The sequence below is a fragment of the Aquarana catesbeiana genome, linkage group LG02 (genome assembly GCF_042186555.1).
Source record: "Aquarana catesbeiana isolate 2022-GZ linkage group LG02, ASM4218655v1, whole genome shotgun sequence".
NCBI classification, from domain to species: domain Eukaryota; kingdom Metazoa; phylum Chordata; class Amphibia; order Anura; family Ranidae; genus Aquarana; species Aquarana catesbeiana.
Genome location: NC_133325.1, coordinates 130839901 through 130855526, shown reverse-complemented (window position 1 = coordinate 130855526; position 15626 = coordinate 130839901). Strand labels below are relative to the sequence as shown.

The window sequence follows — 15626 nt, the reverse complement described above, 5'->3', positions numbered from 1 at the left end:
TTCATCTGTAACAGCCTTTAAACATGAAACCAAAAAGTATGCGGTTATTCAAGAGTCGAGATTTTGGAGTTCCAAAGCAAAAAGTAAGTATGTTCTGTCCGTTAACTTTCCATTTTTGGCCCCTTTCACCTGAGCAGATAGGTCCACCTGTCTGTTTTTCAGGCTCTATGGAGCGGCAGGTGTAAACGGCATCAGTTTGTGTTTCGGACACATTTTATTTGAATTTCGATGCCTTTGAAAAGTGATTTCTAAAGTTTCCCAAATGCCTGTATTTTTTTCCCTTTTTGTGGCGGGGAGGGGGCAAGGAAAGGAGTATTGCCGTAGTGCTCTGCAAATGCATGCCAAATACCTTAGCATCACTCAAAACACGTTTGCGGTGCAGTTCCACTGACTTGAATGGACACCGTAAGGCCCCTTTCACACTGGGGCGGTGGGGGCGTCGGCGGTAAAACAGCGCTATTTTTTGCGCTGTTTTACCGTTGTTTTTGCGGCTGTATTCGGCCGCTAGTGGTGCGGTTTTAACCCCCGCTGGCGGCCGAAAAAGGGTTAAACCCGCTCGTACAGCGCGGCTATAGCCGCGGTATTGCCGCAGTATAGCCGCACTGTTCCATTGATTTCAATGGGCAGGAGCGGTGAAGGAGCGGTGAACACACCGCTCCTTCACCGCTCCAAAGATGCGGCTCGCAGGACTTTTTTTACCGTCCTGCCAGCGCACCGCTTCAGTGTGAAAGCCCTTGGGCTTTCACACTGAACAAACAGCGGAGGCTGTTTAGGGGCGGTTTGCAGGCGCTATTTTTAGCGCAATAACGCCTGCAAACCGCCCCAGTGTGAAAGGGGCCTTACTCTTTTTAACCACTTAAGGACTAGCCTCGTTTTGGATTTTAGGTGTTTACATGTTTAAAACAGGTTTTTTTGCTAGAAAATTACTTAGAACCCCCAAACATTATATATTGTTTTTTTTCTAACACCCTAGAGAATAAAATGGCGGTCATTGAAATATTTTTTTTGCACCATATTTGCACAGCGGTCTTATAAGCGCACTTTTTTTGGAAAAAATTAACTTTTTTGAATAAAAAAATAAGACAACAGTAAAATTAGCCCAATTTTTTTTTTATATTGTGAAATATAATGTTATGCCAAGTAAATTGATACCCAACATGTCACGCTTCAAAATTGCGCCCGCTCGTGGAACTTTTACCCTTAAAAATCTCCACAGGCGACGTTTAAAAAATTCTACAGGTTGCATGTTTTGCGCTACAGAGGAGGTCTAGGGCTAGAATTATTGCTCTCGCTCTACCGGTCACGGCAATACCTCACATGTGTGGTTTGACCACCGTTTTCATATGTGGGCGCTACTCACGTATGCGTTCGCTTCTGCACGTGAGCTCATCGGGACAGGGCGCTTTAAAAAAATGTTTTTTAATTTTCTTATTAATTTTACTTTATTATATTTATTTTTGCACTGTGTTTATTTAAAAAAAAAAACATTTGGATCACTTTTATTCCTATTACAAGGGATGTAAACATCCCTTGTAATAGAAAAAAGCATGACAGGACCTCTTAAATATGAGATCTGGGGTCAAAAAGTCCTCAGATCTCATATTTGGACTAAAATGCAAAAAAAAAAGAAAAAAAAAGTCGTTTGAAAAAATGACAAAAAAAAAAATATGCCTTTAAGACATATGGGCGGAGCTGACGTCATGACGTCGCTTCCGCCCTCCTATGGTATGGAGACGGGTGGCGGCCATCTTAGCCTCACACGTCTCCTTACCTCAGCAGTGAGAGGTCCCGATCTCCTCCGCCGCTACCGACGGCTCTGGTAAGCGGAGGGCGAGGGAGAGCGGTGGGAGGGGGGGTGACACCTCTCCCGCCGCCGATAACAGTGATCTCGCGGTGAACCCGCCGCAGAGACCACCATTATCGTACACAGAACCGGCTCCTGTAAAGATGGATACCTCGGTTGTGGCAGCAGCTGCTGCCGTTACCGAGATATCCATCTTCAAAGTGCCGACGTATATGTACAGGAGCCGGTCGGTAAGTGGTTAAACCTTACATGCAAAATCAAAATTAACGCAAAATGTCACCAATGTTGTGTGTATTGAACTATTCATGTAAAGAATAGGCATTTGCTTTTCAAAGTGTTTGGCAAGCTTTATTAACGCAAAGCAAATGCCTATTCTTTACACCCGTGTGAATGGGGCCAAAGAGTCAACCAACTCACTGAAAACAGTGCACTTCCTGTGTGACTGATATCTCAGCTTAGCAAGCAAACATCCTGATTGTGTGGCTAACCTACAGATCTTCATATTTAATAGCACATCTAAACTATGTAAGTACAAGCATGTAAAAATGTTGCTCGCATCAACAGTTACCTTGTGTTTACTGAAAATATACCGTACTTTCCCTGTAACATAATCACTATTAGCAAACTTATTCAGCACAATGCAATCTGAAAATAATTTGCCCTGTAGTAGGTAAAATTAAAAAAGAAGCTCTGGCAGAAATTCCTCCTTTTCAGCATTGTCACATTAGATATCCTCATTCTTCAGGCATCATGCAACACAGAATAGTGGATCTCAACCACCAGGCTGTGGCCCACTGCCGCATCATGGCCTCCCCTCTCCCAAGCCTCCAGCCAGCTCAAAATTCCTTAACCTCCCAGTGTCTCCCAGCTCCCATCCTCCCTTAGTGCTGGCCATCCTCTCACATTGCCCTCCAACTTGCTGCAGAACTTCCAGACCTTTGTAGTGCTTACAACCTCCAACAGTGTCTCACTGTGCCTCCCCTCCACCTCCAGAAAACTCATCCCTTACAGGGCTACCAAGACAACTGCAGACTTCCCTAGCCACCTAGAACCCCTAGCACCCCCCCCCCCCCCCAGAGCTTTCCAGCATTTCAGTAAATTTTTCATTTACATCATACTTTTTATTGCTTTAACGCTTTAACCCACTGTCTGCTGAATAGGGGTAACAGGAGTGCAGAACGAAATGCACTCCTGTGATTCCCAGAAGTAGGGCAAAAGAACTTTGGCCCAGAGACCCCCTAAAGTCAGTCCCAAGCTCTCCTTATGAAGGGGCGTCCCCACTCATGCGGGTGGGGGGGAGGCTATTAGTGTTCTCAGACACCTGGGAAGAAGTGATCCGAGACAGGTTGGTTGTTTCTACCGTGTCTCAGGGGCAGGCCCGGACTGGGACGAAAAATAGGCCTGGGCATTTTAGACTGAGCAGCCTGAGGTGGGGGGGGGGGATAGGCATTCGTGGGGGCTGTTGGGATTTGGGGTTCCAGTATGTGTGGATTCGGTTATGGTAACTTTTTTAGTTTAATGTGACAGATTCGGCCAAAGCCAGATATAATGGAGAAAAACTCCTTTATAACTGGCTCTGTAATGTTTTATAACTGGCTCTGTGAGTAATATATTACAACTGGCTTTGTGAATACTGCAATGCCAGTTATAAAGCATTACTCACAGAGCCAGTTATAAAGGAGTATTGCTTTATTACTGGCTTTTTGAATATTACTTCAAGACCCCTTTCACACTGGGGCGTTTTTCAGGAGCTCTTGGACTAAAAATAGCGCTTGTAAAGCTCCTGAAAAATGCCTCCCCTGCAGCCCCAGTGTGAGAGCCCGAGCGCTTTCACACTGGGGCGGTGTGCTTGCAGGATGTTAGAAATAGTCCTGCAAGCAGCGTCTTTCGGGCGATGCGAGAGCGGTGTATACACCACTCCTCCACTGCCCCTGTCCATTGAAATCAATGGGCACTGCTGCCGAAGCACCTGCAAAGCGCTTTGGCAGAGGCGCTTTTAACTCTTTATTCGGCTGCTAGCGGGGATTAAAAGCACCCCACTAGTGCCCGAAAAGCACGTAAAATTACAGCGGTAATGCGCCTCTAAAATTAGAGGAGTGCCCAGAGACAGTGGCGTAGCGTAGGTTGTTGGCGTCCAGGGCAAGGCAGGTAATTTGCGCCCCTTAATCCGTGGACTTGCCTATACTTATCTCTCACCCGGAAAACTCCCTTGTGCTCCCGCTGCCATAGACATGACATGACATGGCCTTACATGACATCGAGGGCAGCACACTCTGGACAGCGGCCCTCTAAATTTTGCGCCCGGGGCCATAGCCGGTCTGCCCCCCCACACTACGCCACTGCCCAGACAGCAGGTGCACACTGATTAAAAAAGCCAGGCCATGAGCTGGCTGATAAGAAGACTGCAGTCACAAAAGAGGAGAAAAATAGCATAATTACCATTATCAAAGGAGCACTCTCTGGCCCTGGAGCATCAGATCAAAATCCCTTCACCAGCGGGAGAAGAAGTGGGTGGGAAGAGAGGTGGGTGTACACCAGCCGCACTGCTATGCCTATAAGCGGCGGCAGCACCTAGCCAGCTTTCATGTGCAGGAGGCGGGTCTGAGATCCTGCAGCTGCGTATACAGAAAGTAGTGGCGTGGAAGGGCTCGGCCTCTCCGTCCCTCCTTCTCTCCTGGCGTCCTGGTTGCCAGGTGACCGACAGCTGCGAGGCGCATGCGTAAACCGGGACCTTCGCTTCAGCAGTGGCCTAGGTTGCTATGGAGTTGCTTGGTGGGCGGGGGAATGGTGAGACTCCTTCCACTCCTCCCGTATATGCAGCACATCACCCGCGGGCGGCTCTGCATCCTGCCCATCAACCCATGGCCGGCCCCGTAATCTGCCCATCCACCCGCGGCCAGTCCTGCATGTCACAGTCTCCCTAAGAAATGCGGCCCGGCAGCCCCGGCCCGCTGGGAAAATGCCCGGCATGCCCTATGGCCAGTCCGGGCCTGCTCAGGGGTACAAAATAGAATTCCGGGAGCTTCCCCCTCTCGGTTCTTAAAGTCCAATGTCCCCACAGACCCGGTGAAAAAATAGGTCTTTTCTTCAGGCAATAGATCAGCTAAGGTCACAAGGAGTGATTTCAGGAGGTTTCAGTCAACTAAAGATTTGAGGGTTTTTACTCAAATCTTTTCATAATCCCAAAGCCAAATGGAGATGTAAGGCCTATTCTGGACCTCAAGGCTCTGTGAATCAGTTTCTAGTCACTTGTTCTTTCTGGATGGAATTAATTTGTTCAGTCGTAGCCTCCTTGCATGGAGAGGAATTCTTGGTGTCCATAGACATCAAGGAGGCATACCTACAGGTGCCAATCTGCAAGTTCCATCAAAGGTGTCTGATTCCCAGTGGACGACCAACATTTTCAGTTTGTGGCGCTGCCCTTCAGGTTAGCCACGGCACCTCGAGTATTCACAAAGGTATTGGCAGTTCTAAGATCTCAGGGAATATCAGTTGCAGGATACCTGGACGATCTACTATTGATAGATCAAACGGTTCCAGACCTGGGGCGGAATGTTCAATTCTTGGAGCGACTGGGTTGGATTCTGAACTGGTCAAAATCGGCCCTGCAGCCTGTTCAGCGCCTACAGTATCTAATACTAGACATGCTCAAGGCAAAGGTATTATTGCCTCCAGAGATGGTCAGAGTCATGAAAAACCTTGTTCAGGTCATAAAAGAGAAAAGATATCCCTCCATTCGCCTGTGTATGAGGCTACTGGGAAAAATGGTATCTTCGTTCGAAGCAGTCCATTATGCACAGTTCCACTCCAGACCACTTCAGAACATCGTCCTGTCTGTCTGGAAGAAGACTGTCCAGACTCTGGACTGGCACATATCTCCTGGCTGAAAGTGCATCAGAGTCTCAGTTGGTGGATGTTAACCAAGAATCTGGTAAAAGGAAAGTCCTTTTTGCCTCTGGCCTAGAGAGTGGCGACGACAGACGCCAGTCTCACTGGATGGGGGGCAGTCCTAGAGGAGGCCACCGTCCAGGGAGGGTGGTCCTGGAGGGAGAGGAGCTTGCCCATCAACATTTTGGAGATTCGGGCAGCTCGCTTGGCTCTAAGCTTCTGGACTTCCAGACTGCAGGGATGTCCTGTGAGGGTCCAGTCAGACAATGCCATGGCTGTGGCATACATCAATCACCAGGGAGGCACCAGGAGTCAGACCTGGGCAGAAAGATTTGTTTCATCCCTATCGGCGGAGTTTATTCTGGGAGTGGAGAATTGGCAGACGGACTTTCTGGGTCGCCAGCAAATGTTTGCAGAGGAGTGGTCCCCAAATCCCGAAATCTTTGCATAGATCTGCTGCCAATGGGGGATTCCGAATGTAGACCTGCTGGCCTCCAGGTTCAACAGGAAACTAGACAGTTTTGTGTCCAGAACCAGGGACCCGCTTTCATTAGGGGCAGATGCCTTGATAATTCCGTGGGATCAGTTGTCACCGATATATGCCTTCCCTCTAATCCAGCTGTTGCCAAGGCTACTACGCAGAGTCTGGGAAGAGAGAAAGCCAATGATCTTAGTAGCTCCAGCCTGACCCAGAAGGATTCGGTATGCACAGATTGTAAGACTGGTGGTGAGAAACCCCTGGGTTCTTCCACTCCATCCGGATCTGCTCTCACAGGGTCCAATATTCCACCCTGCTTTACGGTCTCTAATTTTAACGGTTTGGCTGTTGAAACCAGGATCTTAAAGGACCGGGGCATTTCTGGGTCAGTATTGTCTACCATGTTGAATGCTAGAAAGCCAGTCCCTAGAAGTATCTACTATAGAGTCTGGAGATCCTATATTGCCTGGTGTGAGGCCAGGAGGTGGCACCCCCGCAGATATGTCCTCGGGAGAGTTTTGGCTTTTCTGCAAAAAGGGGTGGATATGAATCTGTCCTTAAGTACAATTAAGGGTCAAATTTCGGCCTTGGCAATCTTTTTTCAGAGCCCTATTGCTTCTCACTCCATAGTACGAACGTTTGTACAGGGGATGATTCGGGTGCTTCCACCGGTCAGGCCGCCTCTGTGCCTTTAGTCCTGGGGGTTTTACAGAGGCAGCCTTTTAAACCTATCCAGCAGATTCCTCTGGTCCTCTTGACAAAAAAATTTGTTTTCTTGGTGGCAGTGACGTCAGCCAGGAAGGTGTTGGAGTTGGCGGCTCTCTCCTGTAAAGAACCTTATTTGATCTTACAGCAGGATAGGGCGGTTTTGCAGCCACAACCAGAATTCTTGCCCAAGGTAGTGTCCAGTTTTCATCTAAATCAGGATATCATTCTAGCTTCCTTTTTTCCGAATCCACAGTCTGCAGAGGAGAAATTATTTCACTCTCTTGATGTATTATGGGCTATCAGGGTCTATCTGAGAATGTCAGCTCAGATGCGGAAGACTAATGTTCTGTTTGTATTGCCAGAAGGTCCCAAGATGGGACAGTCAGCATCTAAGTCAACTATTCCTCAATGGATTTGCCAAGTGATTGTTCAAGCGTATGGATTAGGGGTAAGCCCCCGCCTTTTCCAGTAAGGGCACACTCTACCAGAAGAGTGAGTGCTTCATGGGCAGTTCATCATCAAGCATCGATGGCTCAGATTTGCAAGGCTGCTACTTGGTCTTCGCTGCATACATTCACTAGGTTTTAGCAAGTGAATGTTAGGACTCAGGAGGATGTTGCATTGGTTGCAGTGTACTGCAGGCAGCAATATAGATCCTGTTGTTCTGACGGTGTTTCTTTGGTCATAATGGGTTCCCTCCCCTCAAAAAGCATTGCTTGGGGACATCACAGTTAGTTATTATGACTGCACTGTGTCCCGTGATGTACGATAAAGATATTAGGATTTTTCTACAGCTTACCTGTAAAATCCATTTCTTGTACATCACGGGACACAGAGATCCCTCCCCTCTTGTCTGGGAAGTTTATGGCTTGCTACAAAACTGAGGTACTTCCTGTGTAGGAAGGGTTATATAGGGGAGGACTTCATGTCTTTTTGGTTTGCCAGTGTTTATTCACCTATAGGTGGCGTATAACCCACTCAGTTATTATGACTGCTATGTGTCCCATGATGTACTCCAAGAAAAGGATTTTACAGGAAAGCTGTAGAAATAAATACTAATTTTTCATATTTGCCTTTTTTTTTAGACTAGTATTATGTCCAACTGCCCATGTTTGTCTGAGTAAATGCTTTAAATCACATTTACCAAACACAAAGCCTGTGGGCCAAATCCGCCCTTTCTTGTGGCCCTTACACCCAGGGCTTCATGTAGGCATCATGTGGTAAGCTACACTGTGAGCCCCATCTGAGCACAGATGTTAACCAATGATGCTGGGTATATGAGATGTGAGGAAGTGACGGGTTGAGTGGTACAAAGGTCCTAGCCGAGGAGCAGTGAAAGCGAGATGTGGACAGCCTGTGAAAGAGAGCTGAACCCTGCACACTGTGCATAGAACACCCCTAAACCCTCCACTCTGTACGTAGTCCACTCCTCAACCCTGCAGTCTGTACACAGCTTACCCCTGTACTCTGCACTCTGTACATAACGCACTCTGAACTCTGCACTCTGTACACAGGGCACCCCTGAAACTGCACTCTGTACATAGGGCACCTCAAAAACTGCACTCTGTACATTGTTCACCCCTGAACCCTGCAGTCGGTATATAGTGCAACCCTGAAATCTGCACTATGTACGTATCCCACCCTCGAATTCTGCATTTGATGCACAGGACTCCCCTAAAACTACACTCTGTACAAAGTGCAGTGTTGTACTCTGCACTCTGTACATAGCACATCCCTGAACTTTGCACATAACGCACTCCTAGTATTTATTGCCCCTTTAAGATACTGCACACCCACCATTCAATGTGGTTCGGGTGGGGGGCGTGTATGAGTTCCTGCACCTATTCTCTAAGTAAAAAAAAGCCCTGGATAAATTGAAATAGTTTTACAGATACAACCGGCCCTTTGAGAACAATCATAACTCGCTCATCCATGTCTTTATAGACCTTGCTTTGTGCACTGGTGGGCAGCCATGTTGGAACAGGAATGGGGCATCCTCCAAACTGTTCCCACAAAGTTGGGAGCATACATTTTTCCAGAATGTCTTGGTACGCTGGCGCATTAGGAGTTCCCTTCACTGCAACTAAGGGGCCAGGCCCAGCCCCTGAATGGCAACCCCACACCATAAACCCCCTTCCACCAAATGATTTGGACCAGTGCACAAAGCAAGGTTCATAAAGACATGGTTGAGTACATTTGGGGTGGAGGAACTTGACTGGCCTGCACAGAGTCCTGACCTCAACCCGATAGAACACCTTTGGGATGAATTAAAGCGGAGACTGGGAGCCAGGTCTTCTTGTCCAACATCAGTGCCTGACCTCAAAAATGCGCTTCTGGAAGAATTATCAAAATTCCCATTGACACACTCCTAAACCTTGCAGACAGCCTTCTCAGAAGTGTTGGAGCTGTTATAGCTGTAAAGGGTGAGCCAACTCCATATTGAGCCCTACAGACTAAGACTGGGATGCCATTAAAGTTAATGTGCGTGTAAAGGCAGGCATCCCAATACTTTTGTAAAGAAATATGAGCGTGCTACCCAATAAAACCAACGGTGTTAAGTGTCCATGAATCAGATAAACAATATATAAAAATATATATAAATTATATAAATAAAACGTGAGTTCAATCAAAAAATTGGGTGACTATAAAAAAAAGAAATAATCTCTTTCTAAAATAACAAAGTATCCAACCAGTGTTCACAAAAATCAAGTGAAAAAACAAAATTCAATCGATGAGTTGCCTTCAAGTAAAATCAAAGCCTCTTACCAGACCTGTAGGATCTCAAATGATGAGATTGAATGCGCTAAAACACAGAAATCCAACAAAGAAAATCCTCTCCTGTTAGTCCTCTGCACACCTCCTCAATGAAAACCAGACTGTGGGAGTATGGGATCTGTCTTGAGTGTGGATAATCTGTCTTAGGATTGTCAAATCTTCTCAATGGACCTGGGCTTATTGGATAAGGGATCTCTCCTGGATATGAATAATCGTCTCCAGGTCATCTCAGATGAAAGGAGTGATGGAAGGAAAAGACTTCATGGTGTAGTACTTCATATAAGAATTTATTAAAAAATGTAGCACTTGCATTCAAGAAAGCGGTAAACTTCACAAAAGATCCCTTATCCCATAAGCCCGGATCCATTGAGAAGATTGGACGATCCAGAGACAGATCATCCACACTCAAGACAGTCCGGTTTTCATTGAGGAGGTGTGCAGAGGACTAACAGGAGAGGATTTTCTTTGTTGGATTCCTGTGTTTTAGCGCATTCAATCTCTATCATTTGAGATCCTACAGATCTCGTAAGCGGCTTTGATTATACTTGAAGGCAACTCATTGGTTAAATTTTGTTTTTTCACTTGATTTTTGTGAACATTGGTTGGACACTTTGGTATTTTAGAAAGAGATTATTTCTCTTTTTTATAGTCACCCAATTTTTTGATTGAACTCTAACATTTTATTTATATATATTGTTTATATGATTCACAGACACTAAACACCATTGGTTTTATTGCGCTCATATTTCTTTACATTCTGCTTTAGTTTTAGTATTCTAGCTATTTGAGCAGAAGCGCCTTCAGTTTATACATCACATTTTTAGGAGAAGCGCAAATATATCTACTTACCACATATTTGTCCCAATACTTTTGACAATATAGTGTATAACGAGAGAATATTTTAGAAGAATTTTGTAAGGAATATGTATTAGAAATCTACACATTGACATTGTATATCTTGTTTGTATTTTAGTGTTCAGAATTAGCTGATCTCTCCTGGTCATCCTTCTCTCTACTGCAGTGTCCGGTAATGTCTCCTTCAATTTCACAAAGTAGTATCTATATTATATAAAAACGATTATAAGAAAGGCAGAATTGAAATATCAGTTTAAAAAAAAAACGAAAATGTATCTGCATTGATATACTCGTTCATTATTAGGCAGGGTACAGTTGTTAACTACATAGCATTCCCAGCTGCCATGTATCTTGCTATAGGTGAACATGTTTGGGAGCACAGGCAGGCAGGTTGCATGTGTTTCCATAAGCCTGTTCTTTTCCTCTGTTTTAAGGGAACCTGTCACATAGGGAAGTACATTTACCTGAGGACTCCTTGGGCACCTGCCTAGTGTTTCATTTAACTGCCTGTTGACAGTTCACCAGGAGTATTGCTAAGGTTCTCATAAGCCCGGGTCAGCCCAAGGTGCATGTTAACCCATCCAAAGGCATCTAGGGATAGTTGACTGCTGAAGCACTATATGACTGTCTGCAGATGTCTTTCAGCCTCAGTAAATTTGCTTTAGGCATGACAGGTAAAGAAGCATAGCTTGCACACTTTCAAAACAGTCCTCATGCCAGCATATCTCTGGGAAAACAATCAAGATAATGTGAGTGCTTCTACTGTGCCTGATGTCTACTGTGCCTGATCTATTTCTCTATATGTCTGTCTAACGCTAAGTGTCCACGTCTAAGTGAGATTTGTCACCCAATCGAAACATAAGCACTTTTAGAATAATACAAATCTGAAATATAATTACAATGACAAATGGTGGCATAGTATAGCAGCCAAAGTGTAAAAATAGGGCATAGATAAAAGGTGTACACATTTATATATGTGTGTGTGTGTATATTGAGACCTAAGGCCATACTCCAAGTGCCACAGGCACATAGAATGCTTTATTGGCAGTGGTTTTAACACTGTTACTTTATTCTAGGAAGGATGCTGGATGCTGACTCCACAACTCGGAAAGTTGTTAAACATTGATGTCAGTTATTTTTGTGACAGTTTTCTCCATGAAAAGGGCATCTCTTCTCTAGGTAGGTTCTGAGCAGTACTGCTTTCAGGATTATCTGTATAGTGGTGGGTTTATGATTTTAAGAACACTGCTGTAATATTGACTTCCTGCATGTTATATTGTACCATAAGGACTTCTTCATAGATATACAGTACACATAGTCAGGGCTTTTTTTCTCAGACAATAGGTGCATGAACTCCCCCTTTCCGAGTCACCCCTTTTCTCCGCCCCTACCCACCTCCCAGTACCGTCCCTTTTAGACAATGTAGAACCAAGTATCATTTTGAGGTGCTAAGTAATTTGTATGGAATTTGTTACTATATCAAGAAAAGCAGTAAAATAGATCCCCTTCAGCCAGCAACAATAGATCCCCCTAACAACAATGGACCAACCACAACAAAATTTCCCCGCCAGCAACAATAGACTCTCGGCAGCATCAACAGATCTCCGCACAGCCAGCATTAATAGTCTGTCTGGCTGCCATCAACAATAGACCCCTCCCCCAACAGTTGATCTCTTTCAGCAACAACTGACCCCCCAGCAACATAAGACCCCCCCCCCCCCAGCAACAATAGGTCTCCCACCAGCAACACTAGACCTCTCCAGCAACAATAGACCCCCCTTGCAAAAATAGATCCCCAGCAGTGAGCATTAATACACCCCAGCACCCCTTACCATCACATACAGTCAGTCCAAGAGGTGCCGGAACTGCCTTCCCGCTGAAAAAAAAGCCCTGCACATAGTAAAGCTGTGTAATAACATTATGACAAGTCGACCCAAAAATATTCTCCCAAAAACTCACTTGGAGTTCTTTGTAACAAACCCTGCCTCCCTTCCCTACAACATTCCCTTCTGCAGGCTATGTTTCCACTATTGCGTCCCCAAAGTCGCGCGATTTTGCCGCGATTTTTTACCGCGATTTTATGTTTCCACTATTGCGTCCCCAAAGTCGCGCGATTTTGCCGCGATTTTTTACCGCGATTTTACCGCGACTTTTTACCGCGATTTGAAGCAATGCCTGTATCTTTGGACCTCAAGTCGCATCAAAGTGGGACCAAAGTAGTGCAGGGACTACTTTGAAGTCGCTGTGACTTGAAGTCGCACAGATATGAACGGTACTCATTGGAAATCATGGGATACAATTTGTCATGCGACTTTTCAGTCCCAAGTCGCATGAAAAGTCGCACTAGTGGAAACATAGCCGCAATGTAGACAGAGTGACTATGTACATGTTTTCATACTTTTTAATGGGTAGGATTACTGATGTGTAGAGACATTTAATTTCCCTAAAATTTATTTGAAAATAACATTTTGCTGAAATCCATTGAGGAAGGCAAAGTTAACTGTTTCCAGACCGCCCGTCCACAATATACTGTGGACTGGTGGTCCATACAGGCAAAGCGACGTACCCGTACATCGCTGCCTGCTTCCATGTTAAGGGTGTGCACCGCTCCCACACCGCCCCAAAGATGCTGCTTGCAGGACTTTTTTTCCCATCATGCAAGTGCACCGCCCCAGTGTGAAAGCACTCGGGCTTTCACACTGGGGAGTCTTGAGAGGCAGTTTTCAGGTGCTTTACAGGCCCTATATTTAGCGCTAAAACTCCTGAAAACTTCCTCCGTGTGAAAGGGGTCTTATTGTGAAGAAGCCTTTGCTTATGTGTAGATGAAATCTTTTTTCCTCCTCCTTTCCTCATCATGTTCCGTGACAACAGATTTGCATGCACCACATTGGCTCCCTTCCTCTCTCATTGCTATTGTATAAGGGATTGCAAGAGGCTGATGCAAAGTCAAATTTAAATTCTTACACTAGCTGTATTTTAAAATTACATGTAATGATTTAATTGTATACACTACATGAATTTGTGTCCTTTATACCAGGATTTCACACTATTGTGAATTGGATGAGGGTTTTCCGCATCCCATTTGCAATAGCAGGAGATGACCAGCTCTCTATGGAGCCAGTTCACATATCTCCGCTGGGGCTCTGGTGCGAATTTGCACAGGAGCCCTGTGCATCTTTTGGTCCATTTCAGGTCTGTCCATTTCAGGTCCAAATTCAGCCAAAAATTCAGGCTGAAATCGGACCTGAAACGGTGAACGAAACTCACCAGACCCCTGCTGTGAGCCACATGCGAAGATAGTGTGAACCCAGCCTTAACCTTTTATGCCCCTTATTTTTGTTTTAAAGGTTCAAGAGGAAAAGAAGAGGTCATGAAGCTAATTGCCACTCTCCTTGTACTGCAAACTATTCGTACTTATAATCTACTGACTGGCATCACATTCAAGACTTTAATGAAACTGGATCAGTGTGACACTGCAAGGTATATCTCTGCATACTTTAATCACAATTAACTGCACAAATATTTTATATTTCAATGTACAACCCACTTCTATTATACATCTCTATGACATATGCAAGTAACATAATATTACTGCTCTTAGCACTCCAAAGACTGATAAAAGAAGATGCTAGCAAGATGAATCATACCCAGTATCCCACCCAATATTCATATCTAGCTTTCTGTGACAGTGAGAATTCTAGTTACTCCCTCCTGCCAGATGTTAAAAACCATTAGTTCCCTATTAACTCCTCTCTCAGCCAGGCATCCAACACAATTTTGGGCATTTTTCATGCAATTTCACGCAAAATGGGTGAAAACGTATTCTTGTGTTCTTGTTCTGCACAATATGTAAATGGGCATTTGCGCATATTTGTTTGCAATTGCACGCACTTGTGCGCATGAGGCGTAAATTACTGACCTAAAATGCAGATTTTTCCTGTGTTGTTTTTTTTACTGAAGAATGCATGACGCTTGTTTACACACCAGTGTGCATAGGCACTGTAACAGATACCCGTCGCACTCTGCTTGAGTGCTTCCATCAGTACACAGCTTCCTCCCAATCTGAATATAGATATCAGAAATTCCAACCGCTGACAAAAGGCAATACTCGTTTGGTTGCTCACCATGAACTGTTTTATTGAAAACACAGGTAATACTCAGGACAATCCCCCCCTTTTGCATTCCAGGCAGGGTAGACTGTCCAATCAGCAGGAAGAGCTGTTGGAGGAACTCCCTCCTCACAGCAAACACACTTACACATCCCATAATATCCAAGGCAGACAGACACAATAGAATACAGCCACACCCCAAACGACCTATCAGAGAGTACACAACAAAATGAGACAATATACAATATATACATACATACACAAGATTCCATTGTGGTTGTACAGTGAGTCCGATTAGTACAGATCAGATTGGATTTCTCGGTCACCCTGTGCCCCTAATATAGACACAGGGTGACTTAGGTATAAGAGGTGCATGGGGAGCTGAAACAAGGGTTTCCCAACCTCCCCAAGGGATTCTGGGTTCCACGGGCCCTCCCGTCACAGGCACATCACAATTAATGGGCTGTATTTTAGCTCAGTCAAAAAAACAGCTGTACTGAGCTTTTTCAATTTGCAAGAGGCCTTCTGGGGACAACCCAAAATTTGGGATTTTTTTTTTTACTTTCACTTTCAATGATAATAGTAAACAGAACAAATAGAGAGGATGAATCTCCCTAGTGAGGGGCACAGACAGCACTAAAAACTGACAGGTGTGCTAATACTTCTCCACTCTGTCCAAAACTAAACATTTTGCCTATAGTTCTATTTTAAGTTGTACAGTGCATGGCCAGATTAAAGTTGATTATGCGTCAGCATAAGTGTGCACAGCCTATTGCATTAGGGTGTGCACCTCAAAACCCAAACATATTTGTGTGTGTCCATGTGTATATATACAGACCGTGTCAGCAGAGCAATGGATGGTGTCAGTAGGGCAGAGATTGGTGTCAGTAGTTTTTATTTTTACAATTTTGTTTTAGGAGCCCCAATAGGGGGCTTTGGTGAAATATCAGGGGCCTAAACAGCGGAAAATCTGTGCCACACAGGGTGATTAGGGTGTGCCCAGGCACAT

General features: G+C 45.0%; 1 protein-coding gene across 4 annotated transcripts in view; it reads left to right on the top strand.

Moving 5' to 3' along the window:
• Nucleotides 1-15626, top strand: part of PARP4 (poly(ADP-ribose) polymerase family member 4) — a 570213-nt gene that overhangs the window by 552432 nt on the left and 2155 nt on the right. For all 4 annotated transcript variants that reach the window (XM_073613478.1, XM_073613479.1, XM_073613476.1 and 1 more), the window contains 4 exons: nucleotides 15-83; nucleotides 10627-10680; nucleotides 11585-11687; nucleotides 13856-13988. In XM_073613478.1, the coding sequence (XP_073469579.1) occupies nucleotides 15-83; nucleotides 10627-10680; nucleotides 11585-11687; nucleotides 13856-13988 (359 nt within the window). The remainder of the gene's footprint in view (nucleotides 1-14; nucleotides 84-10626; nucleotides 10681-11584; nucleotides 11688-13855; nucleotides 13989-15626) is intronic.